This window comes from Mus caroli, unplaced genomic scaffold (genome assembly GCF_978045245.1).
Source record: "Mus caroli unplaced genomic scaffold, Mus_caroli_1 scaffold_8, whole genome shotgun sequence".
Lineage (NCBI taxonomy): Eukaryota > Metazoa > Chordata > Mammalia > Rodentia > Muridae > Mus > Mus caroli.
This window is the reverse complement of record NW_028227263.1, coordinates 141,487,171-141,509,032: the sequence shown is the minus strand read 5'-3', so window position 1 is coordinate 141,509,032 and position 21,862 is coordinate 141,487,171. Positions and strand designations below refer to the sequence as shown.

The window sequence follows — 21,862 nt, the reverse complement described above, 5'->3', positions numbered from 1 at the left end:
TTAAAGTCAGGTGCCACCATTTTAAAAATAACTTTTAGTTAAAAAAAACTAGGTGTAAAACAATTGAGGAAGACATAACGTCAACATCTGGCCTCCATGTGAACACACATAGAGGCACATGCACAGGCAAGTGAACACACAAAAGAATCAGAGGGTCAGAACCTTGACAGAGCAAAGTTCCCTCAGAGGTCACTGCACACACTGTCGTTTGAGCAAGAACACACACCCTGGTGTTGTGGGCTGCAGTCTAGTCTTACTAGACAAGACCTCATCATAAGATGCACATGCTGTGAACAACTCATTCCCAGAGCTAGGCGGATTTCAAGACAGATCCTATTTTCTCCTGTCCCAAAGGGACTGTATGTCAGATGGTTGGGCACATTCTTCTAGCTATGCTCCGGCATCACCACCAACTGTCTTCACTTAAATAAATAAATAAATAAATAAATAAATAAATAAATAAATAACTGTAAGAGGCTATATTACAGCACTTGGGAGACTGAGGGGAGCTTGCTCTATGTACTAAGTAGGTAGGGTTCTTGTCTTGCAGATATGAGGCCTTAGGTTCAATTGTGATTACTGCTCCCTCATATACCATTTATAAGCATACGTAAAAGCATATACATATATATGTATGAAATTTATATAGCATCCAAACTACATCTATGATCCATCTATTAATCATGTAACTCCTAAAATCAATCTATAATTTATACTGTATGTCATATTTCCATGTATCTATTGATACATGTATGTATCTATGTATGTATGCATAAATGTATGTATCTATTACTTATGTATATCAATATCTCTGGGTGTGTAATTTCCATCATTTCTATTGAATCATAGAATTTGCCCCATTCGATGTCACATTTCAACAACATCCCTTTAAGAAAAAAAGAATACAAAAATAATCCCTCTCACCTGTGCTTGTATTGAGAGGCTGTTTGGTGCTATAGACTTTATCCTTTTCCACCCACACAGAACATTCATATGAAGACCCAGGATCAAGTCCATCCACGGTGACACTGGTGTCTGTTGTATCCCGGGTCTCACTTTGGCCACCATGTCTACTGCACTGGGCCCAGTAGGTGAGGCCCTGCAGGGAGGACTGATCAGGAGGCTCCCAGCTCAGGCTGATGGAGATGTTGTTCTGACCTTCCACACTCAGGTTTCTCACTGGGTTTGGTTCTGAAATGGGGACAGAAAGGAAAATCAGGTGTTGTTCCTGGTTCTCAGTGTTCTGTCTCTTCAGAGACCATGGTCCCAGTGGCAAAGGTGGGATGACTCAGACCTAGAAAGTTTAACATGGAAGCACAGTTTGCCTTTGAGCTCTTAGCATGTGGCTGGTTGTCACTAGAGTGCCTCTGAGACTTAGTGCTCAGGACTGGGAAAGTTTTATCAGTGCATTAGCGATGTCAGACCTAGCAAGGCATGGTTGTGGCCATTGTCTGAAAATCCAGGATTCAGGAAGCTGAGTCAGGAGGATTTCCACACATTTAAGGCAAGCATGGTATTCACAGAAAGATCTCGTAAAGAAATGGAGAGAGAGAGTGAGAGAGAGAGAGAGAGAGAGAGAGAGAGAGAGAGAGAGGAAAAATGTGTACCAAACACCGTCTGCGTGAAGAAATGAGCTGTTCTAGAGCTTTCAAGAATCGTTTGTGAAGATCAGTACCACATTTCTCTTCCTCTAATTTAGAGTGCATGAGAGAAAGCATTAAGTTTAAATATGTGCCTTCAATGTTGTGTTCCTCCTTTCCCTGGCAGCTCCCAACCTCCCTCTAACACATACCACTCACAACACAGGGATCAGAGACCAGTGGTGAGACTGGAGAGATGGATAAGCAGGTAAGAGCATTTATTGTCCTTGTGGAGGACCTAAGTTAAAGTTCCAAGAACACCAGGGTGGCACAAAATTTGTTTTAAATTCTGAGAAATCCTTCAGCCTCTTTTGACTTCCAGGACATTGCATATACCTGCTGCACTGACACACATTAAGGCAAAGCTCTCAAACATGAAAAATAAAAATAGACACGACCCTGTTAAAGAATGAAGACAAACGGGCTGGTGCACACCTATAATCCAGCCATCTAAGCAGTATCGGCAGAATGGTTGAGAGTTCGAGGCCAGTGTGGGCTGCATATTCAGAACCGATTAAGATTGAGAGAGAGGGAGGTTGGAGAGATGACTCGGTGTGAACAGCTCTGACCGTTCTTCCAGAGGATCTGGGTTCAGGTCCCAGCACAACATGGCTCCTCACAACTGGCAGTAACTCCAGTTCCAGAGAACCAGACACCCAGATTCAGATCTATGTGCAGGAAAAGCACCACTGCACATAAACTAAATAAGAAAAACTAAACAGAGAAAGAGGGAAGAGAGGGGGCATGAAATGTGGAAGTAAATGTGTCTGCTCTCACCTGTGCTGGTACTGACAGTCTCATTGGTGCTATAGACTCCATCCTTTTCCACCCACACAGAACATTCATATGAAGACCCAGGATCAAGTCCATCCACAGTGACACTGGTGTCTGTTGTATTCCGGGTCTCAGTTCGTCCAACAGGTCTACTGCACTGGGCCCAGTAGGTGAGGCCCTCCAGGGAGGACTGATCAGGAGGCTCCCAGCTCAGGCTGATGGAGATGTTGTTCTGACCTTCGACCCTCAGGTTTCTCACTGGGTTTGGTTCTGAAATGGGGACAGAAAGGAAAATCAGGTGTTGTTCCTGGTTCTCAGTGTTCTGTCTCTTCAGAGACCATGGCCCAGTGGTAGAGGTGGGATGACTCAGACCTAGAAAATCCAACATGGAAGCACAGTTTCCCTTTGGCTCCTAGCAGATGGGTGGGTGTCACTAGAGTGCTGCTGATATGTAGTGCTCAAGACTGGGAAAGCTGTATCAGTGCATTAGAAATGTGAGACCTAGCAATGGTGGCTCTTGTCAGTAAATCCAGTATTCAAAAGCTGAGGCAGGAACATTCCAACACATTTGAGGAAAACATGGGATACAAAGGAATCTTCTGTCAAGAAAATATAGAAAAGCAAAGACTTAAACAAATGAACACAAGCCCCTAAGCCCTACTTTATTGTATTGAAAATATATGGGTTATGCAGAAATGAAATATTCTTGATATTTCAGTATCTCTGATGCTAGTGCTGGGAGACACAACTGAATTGGGAGGGGGCATCCCCTAAACACGACACAAGGGAAACCTCCAGGAATCTATGAGGGTCACCTTAGCTAAGACTCCAAGCAATGGGAGATCTGGAGTCTGAACCCTCTAACTCTTGTAACCAGGCAAGACTTAAAGTGGAGGGACAAAGACACCAACACAGACAAAACCCTTCCATGTAACCTTGGCCCTGCTGCCAGATGTGCTGGGGCTCAGGTGGCCCAAAAAAGTGTGGGAGTGACGAAAGAATGTCTGCTCCACCTGGAGGCCCATGCCATGAAAGAAGCCCACACGTGACACTGCCTAGAGACCCAGAGGGTGGTGAGCCCAGTGACCTGGGAGAGAAAAATATTCCTAATGATATTCTACTATACTCATAGATTGGCAGCTAGCACAGGTGTCTTAAGAGGCTTCACCTAGCAACTGATGGAAACAGATGCAGAGACCTGCCGCCCGACATTAGGTGGAACTCTGGGAATACTGTGGAGGATGGAAGGAAGAAATGTAAGGCTCAAGAGGAACCAAAAAAAAAAAAAAAAAAAAAAAACCACTCCACAGAATCAGCTAACCAGGGTTCAAAATCTTACAGAGACTGAAGAGACAACCAACAAACCTACCAAGGACTGACCTAGGCCCTCCATGTATGTTACAGTTGTTAGCTTGATCTTTTTCCGGGATTCCTAACTGTTTGGAGCATGGGCTGCCTCTGATCATTTTGCCGGCTAAGGACCCTTAACTTCACTGGGTTGCCTCTTCCAGTCTCAGTATGAGGTGAGGTGCCTAGGCTTACTGCAACTTGATATGCCATGTTTGGTTGCTATCCATGGGAGGACAGCCCTTTTCAGAAGAGAAACAGAGAGAAATGGATGGGAGAGGGGGGAAGAATATGAGTGACTGGAAGGAAAGAACTGGGGGGAAACTGCAGTCTGGATGGACAAAGAGAAGAAGAGAGAGAAAGATAGAGAGGGGAAGGGAGGGAGGGAGAAAAAGATGGAGATAAAATCAATGTGGGTATATTAAAAAAAACTCTCATGAAGATCAATGACACCTTTCTCTTCCTCCACTTTAGAGTACCTCAGAGAAAATAGAAGCTTAAATTGTGTCTTCACTTATACTTCCCCCACCTTCTTTGGGCCGCTCCCAACCACATGCCATTAACAACAAAGGGATCAGAGACCAGAGGTAAGGCTGGAGATATGATTCAGCAGGTCAGAGCATTTACAGCTCGTCAGAGGACCAAGATTTCAGTGCCCAGCACTCTAGGGTGGCCACAAATCTTTGTTAAATCTGAGAACTCCCACACCCTCTTCTGCCTCCCAGGACACTGCATGCACCTGTGCACTTTCACACATGCATGCAAAGCTCTCATACATGGAAAATAAAGTAGATACAATCCTCTTAAAATGCCAGCCTAATTTTCTGATGTATACGGCAGGCATCTAGGTAGTATTGGTAGAAGCAGTATGAACTGCAGGCCACTGTGGGCTACATACTCAGAACATATTCACAGAGGAAAGAGAAGGGGGTCTGAGGAGAGAGAGGGCTGAAATGTGTAAGGAAATCGTGTCTGCACTCACCTGTGGTGTTACTGACAGTCTCATTGGTGCTATAGACTCCATCCTTTTCAACCCACACAGAACATTTATATGAAGACCCAGGATCAAGTCCATCCACGGTGACACTGGTGTCTGTTGTATTCCGGGTCTCAGTTCGTCCACCAGGTCTACTGCACTGGGCCCAGTAGGTGAGGCCCTGCAGGGAGGACTGATCAGGAGGCTCCCAGCTCAGGCTGATGGAGATGTTGTTCTGACCTTCAACCCTCAGGTTTCTCACTGCATTTGGGGCTGAAATGGGGAAAAAAAGGGAAATCAGTGTTGTTCCCAGTCATCATTTCTGTCTCTTCAGAGATCATGGCCCAGTGGCAGAGGTGGAAGTCCAACATGGAAGCACAGTTTCCCTGTGACTCTTAGCCTGTGGCTGGTTGTCATTACAATGCTGCTGAGACTCAGTGCTCAGGGCTGGAAAAGCTGTATCAATGCATTAGCAACGTCAGAGCTAACAATGCCTCAGGTCTGTAAACCCAGTTTTCAGGACACTGAGCCAGGAGGATACCTACCCATTTAAGGCAAACATGGATACATAGAAAGATCCTGTCAAGAAAAGGAGAGAGAGAGAGAGGGAGAGAGAGGGAAAGAGAGAGAGACAGAGACAGAGACAGAGACAGAGAGACAGAGAGACAGAGAGACAGAGAATGAGAATCAAAGAAAACAGAAATAAAATGTACCCCAAACCCAACTTCACTGTCTTTAAAACAAAGTCTGCATGCAGATAGTGGCTGTTCTAGGGCTTTCATGAGTCAATGCCACCTTTTTCTTCCTCTATTTTAGAGTGGCTGAAGAAAGCAGACGTTTAAATATGTGCCTTCATTGTTATGTGTTCCTCCTTGTCCTTAGCTCCCAACCACCCTCTACCACCTCCCATTCACAGCACAGAGATCAGAGAGCAGAGGTCGTGCTGGAGCGATGGGTAAGCAGGTAATCGCATTTACTGCTCTTGTGGAGGACCCGGGTTGAAGTTCCCAGAGTCCCACGGTGGCACAAAACTATCTTTTAAATTTGGAGAAACCCTACAGGCTCTTCTGGCTTCCAGGGCACTGCATGCACCTCGTACACCTGACACCCAGGAAGGCAAAGCTCTCAAAACACATAAGATAAATAGAGACATTCCTGTTAAAAAGTCAGGACAAACTGGCTGGTGCACACCTATAATCCAGCTATCTTGGCAGTATTGGCAAAAGGGTTGTGAGTCCCAGGCCAGTGTGGGTTGCATATTCAGAACCGATTAAGATAGAGAAAGAGGGAGGTTGGAGAGATGACTCGGTGTGCACAGCTCTGAGTGTTCTTCCAGAGGACCTGGGTTCAGGTCCCAGCACACACATGGCTCCTCACAACTGGCTGTAACTCCAGTTCCAGAGAACCAGACACCCAGATCCAGATCTATGTGCAGGAAAAGCACCACTGCACATGAAATAAATAAGAAAAACTAAACAGAGAAAGAAGGAAGAGAAGGGGCATGAAATGTGGAAGTAAATGTGTCTGCTCTCACCTGTGCTGGTACTGACAGTCTCATTAGTGCTATAGACTCCATCCTTTTCCACCCACACAGAACATTCATATGAAGACCCAGGATCAAGTCCATCCACAGTGACACTGGTGTCTGTTGTATTCCGGGTCTCAGTTCGGCCACCAGGTCTACTGCACTGGGCCCAGTAGGTGAGGCCCTCCAGGGAGGACTGATCAGGAGGCTCCCAGCTCAGGCTGATGGAGATGTTGTTCTGACCTTCGACACTCAGGTTTCTCACTGGGTTTGGGGCTAGAATGGGGACAGAAAGGAAAATCAGGTGTTGTTCCTGGTTCTCAATGTTCTGTCTCTTCAGAGACCATGGCCCAGTGGTAGAGGTGGGATGACTCAGACCTAGAAAATCCAACATGGAAGCACAGTTTCCCTTTGGCTCCTAGCAGATGGGTGGGTGTCACTAGAGTGCTGCTGATATGTAGTGCTCAAGACTGGGAAAGCTGTATCAGTGCATTAGAAATGTGAGACCTAGCAATGGTGGCTCTTGTCATTAAATCCAGTATTCAAAAGCTGAGGCAGGAGCATTCCAACACATTTGAGGAAAACATGGGATACAAAGGAATCTTCTGTCAAGAAAATATAGAAAAGCAAAGACTTAAACAAATGAACACAAGCCCCTAAGCCCTACTTTATTGTATTGAAAATATATGGGTTATGTAGAAATGAAATATTCTTGATATTTCAGTATCTCTGATGCTACTACTGGGAGACACAACTGAATTGGGAGGGGACATCTCCAGAACATGATGCAAGGGAAACCTCCAGGAATCTATGAGGGTCACCTTAGCTAAGACTCCAAGCAATGGGAGATCTGGAGTCTGAACCCTCTAACTCTTGTAACCAGGCAAGACTTAAAGTGGAGGGACAAAGACACCAACACAGACAAAACCCTTCCATGTAACCTCGGCCCTGCTGCCAGATGTGCTGGGGTTCAGGTGGCCCAGAAAGTGTGGGAGTGACGAAAGAATGTCTGCTCCACCTGGAGGCCCATGCCATGAAAGAAGCCCACACGTGACACTGCCTAGAGACCCAGAGGGTGGTGAGCCCAGTGACCTGGGAGAGAAAAATATTCCTAATGATATTCTACTATACTCATAGATTGGCAGCTAGTGCCGTTGTCTTAAGAGGCTTCACCCAGCAACCGATGGAAACAGATGCAGAGACCTGCAGCCAAGCATTAGGTGGAACTCTGGGAATACTGTGGAGGATGGAAGGAAGAAATGTAAGGCTAAAGAGGAACCAAAAAAAAAAAAAAACACTCCACAGAATCAGCCAACCAGGGTTCAAAATCTTACAGAGACTGAAGAGACAACCAGCAAACCTACCAAGGACTGACCTAGGCCCTCCATGTATGTTACAGATGTTAGCCTGATCTTTTTCCGGGATTCCTAACTGTTTGGAGCATGGGCTGCCTCTGATCATTTTGCTGGCTAAGGACCCTTAACTTCACTGGGTTGCCTCTTCCAGTCTCAGTATGAGGTGAGGTGCCTAGGCTTACTGCAACTTGATATGCCATGTTTGGTTGCTATCCATGGAGGACAGCCCTTTTCAGAAGACAAACAGAAAAATGGATGGGAGAGGGGGGAAGAATATGAGTGACTGGAAGGAAAGAACTGGGGGGGAAACTGCAGTCTGGATGGACAAAGAGAAGAAGAGAGAGAAAGATAGAGAGAGGAAGGGAGGGAGGGAGAAAATCAATGTGGGTGTATTAAAAAAAAAACTCTCATGAAGATCAATGACACCTTTCTCTTCCTCCACTTTAGAGTACCTCAGAGAAAACAGAAGCTTAAATTGTGTCTTCACTTATACTTCCCCCACCTTCTTCTGGCAGCTCCCAACCACATACCATTAACAACAAAGGGATCAGAGACCAGAGGTAAGGCTGGAGATATGATTCAGCAGGTCAGAGCATTTACAGCTCTTCAGAGGACCAAGATTTCAGTGCCCAGCACTCTAGGGTGGCCACAAATCTTTGTTAAATCTGAGAACTCCCACACCCTCTTCTGCCTCCCAGGACACTGCATGCACCTGTGCACTTTCACACATGCATGCAAAGCTCTCATACAGGTAAATAAGTAGATACAATCCTGTTAAAATGCCAGCCTATCTTCTGACAAACACCTAAAATTTAATCTAGGTAGTACTGGCATGAGTAGTGTGGCTACATACTCAGAACATATTAACAGAGGAAAAGGGAAGGGGGTCTGAGGAGAGAGAGGGCTGAAATGTGTAAGGAAATAGTGTCTGCTCTCACCTGTGCTGGTACTGACAGTCTCATTGGTGCTAGAGACTCCATCCTTTTCCACCCACACAGAACATTCATATGAAGACACAGGATCAAGTCCATCCACAGTGACACTGGTGTCTGTTGTATTCCGGGTCTCACTTTGGCCACCATGTCTACTGCACTGGGCCCAGTAGTTGAGGCCCTCCAGGGAGGACTGATCAGGAGGCTCCCAGCTCAGGCTGATGGAGATGTTGTTTTGACCTTCAACCCTCAGGTTTCTCACAGGGTTTGGGGCTGGAATGGGGACAGAAAGGAAAATCAGGTGTTGTTCCTGGTCCTCACGTTTCTGTCTCTTCAGAGACCATGGCCCAGTGGCAGAGGTGGGGTGACTCAGAACTAGAAAATCCAACATGGAAGCACAGTTTCCCTTTGGCTCTTATCATGTGGCTGGCTGGTTGTCACTAGAGTGCCTCTGAGACTTAGGTCTATGTACTGGCTATTTTTGTGTCAACTTGACACAGCTGGAGTTATCATAGAGAAAGGAGCTTCAGTTGAGGAAATGCCTCCATGAGATCCAACTGTAAGGCATTTTCTCAATTAGTGATCAAGGGGGAAAGGCCCCTTGTGGGTGGGACCATCCCTGGGCTGGTAGTCTTGGGTTCTATAAGAGAGCAGGCTGAGCAAGCCAGGGGAGGCAAGCCAGTAAAGAACATCCCTCCATGGCCTCTGTATCAGCTCCTGCTCCCTGACCAGTCTGAGTTCCAGTCCTGACTTCCTTTGGTGATGAACAGCAGCATGGAAGTGTAAGCCGAATAAACCCTTTCCTCCCCAACTTGCTTCTTGATCATGATGTTTGTGCAGGAATAGAAACCCTGACTAAGACAAATTGGTACCAGGAGTGGGGTATTCCTGTGACAACCTGACCATGTTTTGGGGAGGACTGTGGAAGGACTTTGGAACTTTGGGCTTGAAGATCCATTCGTTGTTAAGAGCTCTGTCAGATGTTGTGTAGGAGCTTGGAAGATAATGCTGAGAACAGTGCAGAAGATGGAGGCCTGGTTTGTGAAATTTCAGAGGGAAAATTAAAGACTCTCTTCAGGGGCATTGCTGTTTTTATTGTGAAGATTTTGTAGTTCTGGTTAGCTGGGGCTGAAGAATCAGCTGTGATTAACAAGATACCAGAACTACTAAAGCAAAAACTTTGCATTACTGGGACTATTGATGCTGGTTAGCTGGAGCTAAGAAATTAGCGGTGATTAAGAAGAGACCAGCATCGTTGAGGTGACATCTTCTGGGAAGTGTTTTCTGAAAGCACAAAGAGGCTGTGTTCCAGAGATAGGCAAGGTTGTACTCCTTCTGCAGTGGGACTTGGTAATGTGTAAGCGTCACCCAGGTGGTACTGGTTTTGAAGGCATGAAGGGGTCACACAGCAGCTCAGGCTCGGCACTGTGAGAGGCCATGGAAGGCCATTGGTGAAGGTGCAGCCCCAGTTGTAATTGAAGGCCCAGGACTGAAGGGGTCACGCAGTGTTTTGGAGATGCCAGTACCACGAGATGACCACCAAGAGCAGCAGCAGCAGTGGAGTACAGGCATCTGGAGCCCAGAGGACGACGTGTGTGCTACAAAGGGCATGGCTGGAGAAGTGACCCAAGCCCTTGGAGGAGCCCAGAAGATCGTGAGTTGGATCCCAGACATTGGACGGTTGGAGATTGATTTTTGCTTTGATTGTGACTGTGCCCTGATATTTTCCCTCTTGAAGGAAGAAACTGTTTTAGTGGAACCCACAGTTAAGAGACTTTTAATTGTAAAGAGACTTTGGATTTTAAAAGAGATGGATATTTTAAAGAGATTGAAAATTTAAGAATATGTAAAGACTGTGGGACTTTTAAAGTTATTTAGATCTTGGGGATGAATAAGAATGTAAGAGTTGAGGCTTACTAGTGATGTGTTTGTGTGTCAAGTTGACAAGGGGTCAATTGTACTGGCTATTTTTGTGTCAACTTGACACAGCTGGAGTTATCACAGAGAAAGGAGCTTCAGTTGAGGAAATGCCTCCATGAGATCCAACTGTAAGGCATTTTCTCAATTAGTGATCAAGGGGGAAAGGCCCCTTGTGGGTGGGACCATCCCTGGGCTGGTAGTCTTGGGTTCTATAAGAGAGCAGGCTGAGCAAGCCAGGGGAGGCAAGCCAGTAAAGAACATCCCTCCATGGCCTCTGTATCAGCTCCTGCTCCCTGACCAGTCTGAGTTCCAGTCCTGACTTCCTTTGGTGATGAACAGCAGCATGGAAGTGTAAGCCGAATAAACCCTTTCCTCCCCAACTTGCTTCTTGATCATGATGTTTGTGCAGGAATAGAAACCCTGACTAAGACAGGTCTAAAAGCTGGGAAACTCTTCAGTGCATTAGTAATGTTAGACCTAGCAGGGCATGATGGCTCTTGTCAGTAAAACCAATACTGGGGAAGCTAAGGCAGAAGGATTTCCACACATTTGAGGCAAACGTGGGACATAAAGGAATCTTCCATCAAGGAAATATAGAAAAGCAAAGACTTTTATATATTGCTTCGGAAAATATGGGTTGTGTAGAAGTGAAATGTTCTTGAAGTTTCTGTATCTCTTATGCTAGTGCTGGGAGACACAACTGAGTTGGGAGGGGGCATCTCCAGAACACGACACAAGGGAAACCTCCAGGAATCTATGAGGGTCACCTTAGCTAAGACTCCAAGCAATGGGAGATCTGGAGTCTGAACCCTCTAACTCTTGTAACCAGGCGAGACTTAAAGTGGAGGGACGAAGACAGCAACACAGACAAAACCCTTCTATGTAACCTTGGCCCTGCTGCCAGATGTGCTGGGGCTCAGGTGGCCCAGAAATTGGGGAAGTGACTAAGGAATGTCTGGTCCTGTTTGAGACCCAGGCCATGAAAGGTAGCTCCCACCCCTGACACTGGCTAGAGACCCAGAGGGTGGTGAGCCCAGTGACCTGGGAGAGAAAAATATTCCTAATGATATTCTTCTATAGAATTGGCATAGATTGGCAGCTAGCACAGGTGTCTTAAGAGGCTTCACCCAGCAACTGATGGAAACAGATGCAGAGACCTGCCGCCCGACATTAGGTGGAACTCTGGGAATACTATGGAAGATGGAAGGATGAAATGTAGGCTCAAGAGAAATCTAGGAAAACACCAGGAAACACCCCCACAGAATCAACTAACCAGGATCAAAGGCGCTCTCAGACACAGAAGAGACCACTGGGGAACCCATGAAGAACTATAGAACCATAGGCCCTCTATGTATGTTACAGTTGTGAGCTTGATCTTTTTCCAGGATTCCTAACTGTTTGGAGCATGGGCTGCCTCTGATCATTTTGCCGGCTGAGGACCCTTAACTTCACCGAGTTGCCTCTTCCAGTCTCAGTATGAGGTGAGGTGCCTACGCTTACTGCAACTTGATATGCCATGTTTGGTTGCTATCCATGGGAGGACAGCCCTTTTCAGAAGAGAAACAGAGAGAAATGGATGGGAGAGGGGGGAAGAATATGAGTGACTGGAAGGAAAGAATTGGGGGGAAACTGCAGTCTGGATGGATGGAGAGAGGAAGAGAGAGAAAGATAGAGAGGGGAAGGGAGGGAGGGAGAAAATCAATGTGGGTATATATATATATATATATATATATACTCTCATGGAGATCAATGACACCTTTCTCTTCCTCCACTTTAGAATACCTCAGAGAAAACAGAAGCTTAAATTGTGTCTTCACTTATACTTCCCCACCCCCTTCTATTAGCAGCTCCCAACCACATACCATTAACAACAAAGGGATCAGAGACCAGAGGTAAGGCTGGAGATATGATTCAGCAGGTCAGAGCATTTACAGCTCTTCAGAGGACCAAGATTTCAGTGCCCAGCACTCTAGGGTGGCCACAGTTATCTGTTCAATCTGAGAACTCTTACACCCTCTTCTGCCTCCCAGGACACTGCATGCACCTGTGCACTTTCACACATGCATGCAGAGCTCTCATACATGGAAAATAAAGTAGAGACAATCCTGTTAAAATGCCAGCCTAATTTTCTGATGTATACGGCAGGCATCTAGGTAGTATTGGTAGAAGCAGTATGAACTGCAGGCCACTGTGGGCTACATACTCAGAACATATTCACAGAGGAAAGAGAAGGGGGTCTGAGGAGAGAGAGGGCTGAAATGTGTAAGGAAATCGTGTCTGCACTCACCTGTGGTGTTTCTGACAGTCTCATTGGTGCTATAGACTCCATCCTTTTCCACCCACACAGAACATTCATATGAAGACCCAGGATCAAGTCCATCCACGGTGACACTGGTGTCTGTTGTATTCCGGGTCTCAGTTCGTCCACCAGGTCTACTGCACTGGGCCCAGTAGGTGAGGCCCTGCAGGGAGGACTGATCAGGAGGCTCCCAGCTCAGGCTGATGGAGATGTTGTTCTGACCTTCAACCCTCAGGTTTCTTACTGGGTTTGGGGCTGAAATGGGGAAAAAAAGGGAAATCAGTGTTGTTCCCAGTCATCATTTCTGTCTCTTCAGAGACCTAGGACCCAATGACCCAGGTGGAAGTCCTACATGGAAGCACAGTTTCCCTGTGACTCTTAGCCTGTACTGGTTGTCATTACAATGCTGCTGAGACTCAGTGCTCAGGGCTGGAAAAGCAATCAATGCATTAGCAACGTCAGACCTAACAATGCCTCAGGTCTGTAAACCCAGTTTTCAGGACACTGAGTCAGGAGGATACCTACCCATTTAAGGCAAGCATGGATACAGAGAAAGATCCTGTCAAGAAAAGGAGAGAGAGAGAGACAGAGAGACAGAGAGAGAGACAGAGAGAGAGACAGAGAGACAGAGACAGAGAGACAGAGAGAGACAGAGAGAGACAGAGAGACAGAGAGACAGAGACAGAGACAGAGAGACAGAGAGACAGAGAGAGACAGAGAGACAGAGACAGAGAATGAGAATCAAAGAAAACAGAAATAAAATGTACCCCAAACCCAACTTCACTGATCTTTAAAACAAAGTCTGCATGCAAATAGTGGCTGTTCTAGGGCTTTCATGAGTCAATGCCACCTTTTTCTTCCTTTATTTTAGAGTGGCTGAAGAAAGCAGACGTTTAAATATGTGCCTTCATTGTTATGTGTTCCTCCTTGTCCTTAGCTTCCAACCACCCTCTACCACCTCCCATTCACAGCACAGAGATCAGAGAGCAGAGGTCGTGCTGGAGCGATGGGTAAGCAGGGAATCGCATTTACTGCTCTTGTGGAGGACCCGGGTTGAAGTTCCCAGAGTCCCACGGTGGCACAAAACTATCTTTTAAATTTGGAGAAACCCTACAGGCTCTTCTGGCTTCCAGGGCACTGCATGCACCTCGTACACCTGACACCCAGGAAGGCAAAGCTCTCAAAACACATAAGATAAATAGAGACATTCCTGTTAAAAAGTCAGGACAAACTGGCTGGTGCACACCTATAATCCAGCCATCTTGGCAGTACTGGCAAAAGGGTTGTGAGTCCCAGGCCAGTGTGGGTTGCATATTCAGAACCGATTAAGATTGAGAAAGAGGGAGGTTAGAGAGATGACTCGGTGTGAACAGCTCTGAACGTTCTTCCAGAGGACCTGGGTTCAGGTCCCAGCACACACATGGCTCCTCACAACTGGCTGTAACTCCAGTTCCAGAGAACCAGACACCCAGATCCAGATCTATGTGCAGGAAAAGCACCACTGCACATGAAATAAATAAGAAAAACTAAACAGAGAAAGAGGAAACAGGTTTGAGAAGAGAGGGGTCAGGGGATGTGTAAGGAAATAGTGTCTGCTCTCACCTGTGCTGGTACTGACAGTCTCATTGGTGCTAGAGACTCCATCCTTTTCCACCCACACAGAACATTCATATGAAGACCCAGGATCAAGTCCATCCACAGTGACACTGGTGTCTGTTGTGTTCCGGGTCTCACTTTGGCCACCATGTCTACTGCACTGGGCCCAGTAGGTGAGGTTCTGCAGGGAGGACAGATCAGGAGGCTCCCAGCTCAGGCTGATGGAGATGTTGTTCTGACCTTCAACCCTCAGGTTTCTCACTGGGTTTGGGGCTGAAATGGGGACAGAAAGGGAAATCAGTGTTGCCCCTGGTCCTCAAGTTTCTGTCTCTTCAGAGACCTAGGACCCAATGACCCAGGTGGAAGTCCTACATGGAAGCACAGTTTCCCTGTGACTCTTAGCCTGTACTGGTTGTCATTACAATGTTGCTGAGTCTTAGTGCTTAGGGCTGGGAAAACGGTATCAGTGCATTAGCAATGTCAGACCTAGCAAGGCATGGTTGCTCATATCTGAAAATCCAGTACTCAGCAAGCTGAGGCAGGAGGATTTCTATATTTTTGAGTCACACACAGGATACAAATGTACTTCTGTCAAGAAAACAAAGAAAGAAGCAAGGAAATTAAAATGAATAAACATATGCCCCTAATCCCAACTTCATTGCTTTGTAAAATATGGGTTTTATGTAGAAATGAGATATACCATAACTTTCAAGTATTTGTGATGCAAGTACTGGAAAATCCGACTGAACTGGAGGGTGGCATCTCCACACCCAATGCATTGGAAACTGCTAGGGATCTATGTGCATCACCCTACCTAAGACTCCCAGCAATGGAAGATTTGGAGTTGAACCAGCTTTCTCCTGGTAGCTGGCAAGATTCAATTGGAGGCCCTAGAATCCCAATCCAGACAAAAACTGTTCTATGTGCAATTAGTCCTGCCTGCCAGATGTGCTGGGGTCAAGGTGGCCCAGAAATCGTGAGGGTGACTAAGAAATGTCTGGTCCATGTTGAGACCTCCATGAGAGGGAGCTCATCCCTGACACTGCCTAGCGTTTTCAAATATCTCTCATGCAAGTACTGGGAGACACAACTGGATTTGGAGGGGGCATATCTGGTCTGACCTAAATACCTAATTCGATGAAAAATTCCAGGAATCTATTAGGGTCAGCCTATCAAAGACTCCTACCATTGGGGGATTCAGAGTCTGAACCAGCCATCTCCTGTAACCCAACAAGTGTCCAGTGGAGGGATTGGGACACTAACTCAGACCAAAAGAAAACAAACCTTTGATGTCCAGTTGGTCTTATCTACAATTGTGCTAGGGTAAAAGTGTCCCAGACATTGTGAGAGTGGCCAACCATTGACTGATTTAGCTTGACACCCATGCCACAAGGGTGAATCTTGCCTTCAGGCTACCTAAAAGGCTAGGCCTGTTAGGCCCAGACCTCAGAGAGAGAATCATTCGTGATGATGGTCTGCTGTGTTTTGAATATTATTGCTGCCACCATCTCCAGGCCATTGGACCCAGTTGGTCAAGTTCTGAGCGTCAGTGCCATCAGGGACCTCCCACCTCAGGGTGATGGAGGTGTTGGTCTGAGTCTCTGCCCTCGGGTTTCTCAATGGGCTTGGAGCTGAGAATTACAGTGGGGCTTCCAGATTAGAAAAGCATAGATCATTCATTATTCTCCCTCCCACCATCTTGTGCTCCACCACCACCACCATCACCCAGCTCCAACCTGAGAAACTGCCCTTATCCCTGGCCCACTGTGAAGCATAAGATTCAGGGGAACTAGGATCTCATCTTTTGTCAAGGACAATGGTTAAAGGTAGGGCTACTCACCAGCTGCCCCGACCACAGAACAACCATACAAACCCTAGAGAAAAAAACCAGGTAGGCAAGAATTAGCTCAGGTAAGGTGAGACTGGGGAGGTGGAGCTAGCAGGACTGAGACTCTCTTGATTGATCTCTGTCCTTTCCTTAAACTTTGACCAAGGAGAGGAGTATGGGGATGGGGTATGATAAAGATCATCCCAACGCTGGTGCTCTGTTCAGCTGGGAGGACGGTCATGCATGGCATAAGTGGAATTCCAGGGAATCAGGAGCCAAAGTTGGTTCCCTGATAAGGGCAAGAGATAAAAGGGTAAGTTTCACTTTCTGAAAAATACAACCACTGGGGGAAGGACGCGATGGGCCAAGAAGGAAGACAAGAGGCAAAGAAAATGGGCTGAAGGAGGTGGGCCAGAGCTGGACACCTTGTGTTTGTTGGAAGAGAGTTAGGGCTTGGGCCTCTGGGTCTGCGGGAGGAGGGCTGGGCTTTGCATATGAGCAGCCTGGTCCCATGTTTACTCTCATACCAGACACCAGTATACTAAAGCTTGTCTATATTCCTCGAAATGCAGTGTTCTTTTTTTCTCCAGGTAATGGCCGTCCCTGGCTTCTTCAAGTCTCTGGCTGAGAGACCTTCCTCCCATATCTCTGGGAATGTAGATTCTAGCCTTTTCTCTCCCTCGCTCCTTCCCTTGGACCCCAGCTCAGCCCTGAGCAAAGAAGAACTTACCAATAGCACCAAGCTCCTCCAAAGCCCACAGTTCCCACCAGCTCTGGCCATGTGTCCCGATACTGCGCCGGGGATGCAGGAGTCCCAACTCTGGCACCTCTACTGGATGGACTTTCGACTTAAGATTTTCCTTTTGCCAGCCCATTGGTGAGGCCAGAGGCTGAGGCTGGAATGGGTGGAGGAGGAAGTAGGAGCTGTAAGCTTGAGAACCCAGTTGGGCCCTGCCCTGTCTCTTAGCCTCCTTCCTTTCCTTCTCCGTCCCCCACACAGACATTCTGGACATCTTCTTCTGTCCAGTCTGGAATCCTCTGTCTCAGCACACTCCATTTTGTACCACAGAAGCTTCATCTCCACTTAGGTACCTTCAGATCCCCTAGGTAGGCAGAGGTCAGCTCCCATTGTGTGTGAATGCGCCATGCAGATTGCCAAGGCCCAATGTAAATAGAGCCAAATGTCCATCTGGCTGTCCTGTCTTAGGGAATGGGGACACATCATAGCCAACCCATAGCCAGGTGTGGTGACTCACACCTGTAATATTTAAGGGGAAGCTGAGGCAGGATTACTATAAATTACAAGCTAGCCTGGGTTACAGAATCAGCTCCTGTCTTAAACACACATATAAGCACATATACACTTTTACACAAGTGTGAGTGCACACTTATTTTGCATGCATAAATGCATACACATGTACACACACACACACACACACACGCACAGGCACAGGCACATACACACAGGTACCCTGGAAGCTGTATCTCCTCATATCCTACTGGAGCACTTAAGTTGACAGGGGCTCTGTATTCTGTTTCCTTTTCCTGTCTCCCGTAGACCTTTGCAGCTCGATCAGCTGAGGCCTGCATGCTCCTCATGCCGTGGCCTTTGTACATTTTCTCTGTAGCACAGATGCAGCCTCCCACTGCCCTCTAGCAAGGCCTCTCTCCTGTTCTATCACTGAGATTCAGCTCAGACAGGGCCCACACCAGGCAGCCCTGAGTTGTAGTCTATCCTGGTAGACTATTTACATTTGCATATCTCCCTTGTCACAGGGCGTTTCTGTGACCTTAAAAAGGGTGACTTCAATCCATGGTGACTCATATTTCTCCTCTATGAAAAATGGTCACAGCTACCGGTAAACAAGCTTCGAAGAATGAGAGAAATGGTTGTCTGAAAAACCTTACCAGGGTGTGGTGTTTCATGCTTGTTATCACTGCATTTAAGGAGCTGAGGCAGAAGGATGATAAATTCCATATGAAAGCAAGGTGTGTAATCACACGTGTAATCCAGTATTGAGGAAGACTCAGAGTCAGAGACCAGCCTGGGTCAGGTACGCCCCGGACTCATACCCTAGGCTGGCTCAAACTCTCCATGATCTTCACTGAGCTTCCTCTTCCTGCCTCTACCTCCAGGGATCCGGGATTCTAAGCAACTGTAGCCAAGGGCTTTTCCACCCACACCCCAGTTCCTGAATAATGACTTGAAGGCTTATTATTTATTTATGAATGAATGCCTTTGTGATTAGCTAGGCTTGTTCCTTAACTAGTTTGTAACTTAGATTAACCCATTTATAATATTCTCTGTCTGCCACATGGCTGGTTACCTCTCCTCAGTTTCATATGCCTGAGTCTGGATGGAGAATCTTCCCATTGGCTGTTTCCCAGGGCCTTGTGCATTCTCCTAACAGAATTTTATTCCCTGATATAATTTTCATTTAGTTTTTGAGACAGGGTCTCACTTTGTAGCTCTGTCTAGCCTGGAACTCACTACGTAGACTAGGCTGGCCTTGAACTTACAAAGATCTACACTTGCCTCTACTTCAGTATTATTTTTCCTCTAGAGTGTTAAGAATGAAGGCATGCCAAACCACACCAGGCTGTTGTATTTCTTGAGACTTCATCTCAGATAGCTCAGGATGGCCTTGAAAGATCATGAATGCCTAATTGACTCCCTCCAGGTGCCACTGTGACAGGAGTAGACACTGTCTTTCCTAACCCTGTCCCAGAAGGCCCACACTTACCACTAATACCTTTCCCTCTCCGGCACTGGAAGGCACAGCTTGAAAGTGTAAGAAGCAGGAAGTGAGAGTCACGAGTGCCCATCTTGGATGGTGTCATCCATTATGACTTATTGGTTCACAATAAATGTTTGCCCTTTTTCGTCGTTCTCGCACTCTCCCTTCAATCAAGGAGAGTTACAAGGGGGAAGGGCGGGGAGGGAATTACCACTTACTGCCCCATGCTGAAAACATCTCAGGACATTGTTCCTGAGTCAGAGGAGGAAGGAATCAAGCTCAAGGGGGTCATAATCAAGTGTTGCACTTTGGCCTCCAGGACAGATGTCACTTCCTAACCTTCACTTCCACCCTACCCCATCCCAACTTGCCTCTCTTCTACAGCTCCTGGGATATGAGGATACAGTTATCTGCATAGCTAACCCAATAAGGCATTCCTGATTGTTCCACCATTAAGAGGTGAGGCCAGCCTGGTGTACATAGCCAGTTCCACAGTCCAGCCTGGGCTATATGGTGAGGATCTGTCTCAAAAAATAAAAAAAGGAATATTAATTCTCACTGAACCTGGCTGGAATTCACCAACAGGCTAAACAAGCTGGACAGTGAACTCCAGGATCTTCCTGTCTCTTCCCCACCCATCTCAGGTTTTATATATATATATATATATATATATAGTCTCTCCCCCACCCATCTCTCTCTCTCTCTCTCTCTCTCTCTCACACACACACACACACACACACCTTCTCTGGTGTTGTCTGGATTCTGAATGGCTAAAGGATCGTGTGCCCATTCAGGGGCAAAGCACATCTTATAAAAGATGTGTAGGATCTTCCTTTTCTTCCTTGACCCTTCCTTGACTTTGACTTTCCCTGACCCGTACTCGCTCACTCACTCACTCCCCTCCCACCTCTCTCCCAGTCCCCCTCCCCCACCTCTACCCATATCCTGTAACTGAAGAAAATGCAAGGTTACTTTCCTATTGCTCTGAAGAGATGCTGTTGCCAAGGTACGTTATAGAAGAAAATGTTTATTTGGGGCTTACAGTGTCAGAGAGTGAGACTGTGATCGTCCTGGCAGAGTGTGGAAGAAGGAAAGCAGGCACCGTGATTCAGGTTTGTCATCCTAGATTTTGGGAGCGAATGTTGAAGGATCACTGTGAGAGGAAGGACAGCCTGGGCTATAGTGTAAGGCCATCTCAAATAACACATGAATACACACAAACACACACTACTTACTGACTCTTACTGCAAATATCTGTGAGCAACCAAATGCTCCCAGGAGCTATGTGGCAGCTCTGTGCCTGGGAAAAAGATCAAGGCACCAAACACAACCACACGGACAGGCTCACTGCCCGTTTCCAGCTCCCAGCAAGTTTCACACACAGAAGCACTTCGGTCTGGAACATGTTCCCTTCAGGGGGAACTTGCAGAGGCCAATCAAAACTTAGGAAGGAAACCTTCCACCTAGCTTCTCTCTGAGGCAGGTTTCCAGTGTCCTGGAAGATCCTGGAAAGAGGGATTACAGTTACTGCACCCTGGCTCTGATTCGACAGTAAACAGTAAGGGATACAAACGCTCACTGTGGGGGCTGGAGAGATTGTTCAGTGGTCAAGAGCACAGGCAACCTCGGGACATAGGAGGTTGGGGGACACTCCAGAATGCAATAGAGACCTGGGAGGTGAGAGACTCTCAGGACCCACAGGGAGGGACCTTAGATGAAATGCCTGACACTAGGAAGAGGGAACTTAGAGAGCCACCTCCAGCAGGAAGACAGGACATCAAGTGAGCCAGTGGGGGCCATCCCACAGTCATAACTGTAACCCATAACTGTTCCTATCTGAAAGAATTCCAGGGATGGAAATGGAAATGGAGAGGAACCTGTAGAAAAGAGGGTCCAGTGACGGCCCAAAGTAAGATCCAGCTCAAGGGGATGTCCCAAGGCCTGACTCTATTACTGAGGCTATGGAGTGCTCACAAAAAGAGACCTAGCATGGCTGCACTCTGAAAGACCCAACAAGCAGCTAAGAGAGTCAGAGGCAGATATTTGCACCCAACCAATGGACAGAAGCTGCTGGCCCCTGTTGTTGAATTAGGGAAGGCTGAAAGAAGTTGAGGAGAAGGGCGATCCTGTAGGAGGACCAGCAGTCTCAATTAATCTGGACCCCAGAGATCTCTCAAACACTGGACCACCAAACAGACAGCATACACCAGCTGATAAGAGGCCCCCAACACACATACAGTAGAGGACTGCCGGGTCTGGGTTTAGTCAGAGAAGATGCACCTAACTTCAAGAGACTGGAGGCCCCAGGGAGGTTAGAGGTCAGGTGGAGTTGGGGGTGGGGACATCCACGTAGAGAAAGTGGAGTGGGGAGGAGGTGTGGAATGTGGAATAGTCGAAGAATAAATAAATTAATTAATTAAATTAAACCAAACACTAATATAAAAGTAATTTCATTTAAAAGGTCACAATGACTCCAGATCTGGCTAAGGCTGGGGGGAGGGAGAATGTATTATTAGTTAATTTTCTGTACACTGTGATTAAAATACCTGACAAAAGCAAGTTAAAGAGGTACTTTGGACTCAGGGCTGCAGAAGGTACAGGTCATCACCAGGGAGGCGTGGCACTGGGAGGCATGGCACTGGTAGGTGTGGCACTGGGAGGCGTGGCACTGGGACGTTACAATCTAATGGATTCACATATCTGAGCTCAGGAAGTTGGACCCAGCTACAACCCTCAAGCAATCCACTTCGGCCAACAAGGCACAGTCTCCTGAAAGTCCGTCCCCACATGGTGCCAATTGCTGGAATCAAGAGTTCAAACACAGGATCCTGTGAGAACATTTCACTTTCTTTTTTTTGGGGGGGGGAGTTATTTATTTATTTTTTATTAAATATTTTCTTTATATACATTTCAAATGCTATCCCGAAAGTTC

The 21,862-nt window shown here is 46.8% G+C and overlaps 1 protein-coding gene across 1 annotated transcript in view; it reads right to left on the bottom strand.

Moving 5' to 3' along the window:
• Ptprh (protein tyrosine phosphatase receptor type H) overlaps positions 1-18,123 on the bottom strand; it is a 36,326-nt gene extending 18,203 nt beyond the window's left edge. Inside the window, exons 1-11 of the mRNA XM_085841090.1 lie at positions 18,101-18,123; positions 16,923-17,088; positions 16,205-16,238; positions 15,844-15,995; positions 14,371-14,497; positions 12,757-13,023; positions 8,556-8,822; positions 6,272-6,538; positions 4,744-5,010; positions 2,418-2,684; positions 925-1,191 (exon numbers count right to left, since the gene is read on the bottom strand). Coding sequence (XP_085697216.1) covers positions 925-1,191; positions 2,418-2,684; positions 4,744-5,010; positions 6,272-6,538; positions 8,556-8,822; positions 12,757-13,023; positions 14,371-14,497; positions 15,844-15,995; positions 16,205-16,238; positions 16,923-16,973 — 1,966 coding nt within the window. The 5' untranslated portion in view covers positions 16,974-17,088; positions 18,101-18,123. The remainder of the gene's footprint in view (positions 1-924; positions 1,192-2,417; positions 2,685-4,743; positions 5,011-6,271; positions 6,539-8,555; positions 8,823-12,756; positions 13,024-14,370; positions 14,498-15,843; positions 15,996-16,204; positions 16,239-16,922; positions 17,089-18,100) is intronic.
• Between the last annotated feature and the right edge of the window lie 3,739 nt (positions 18,124-21,862).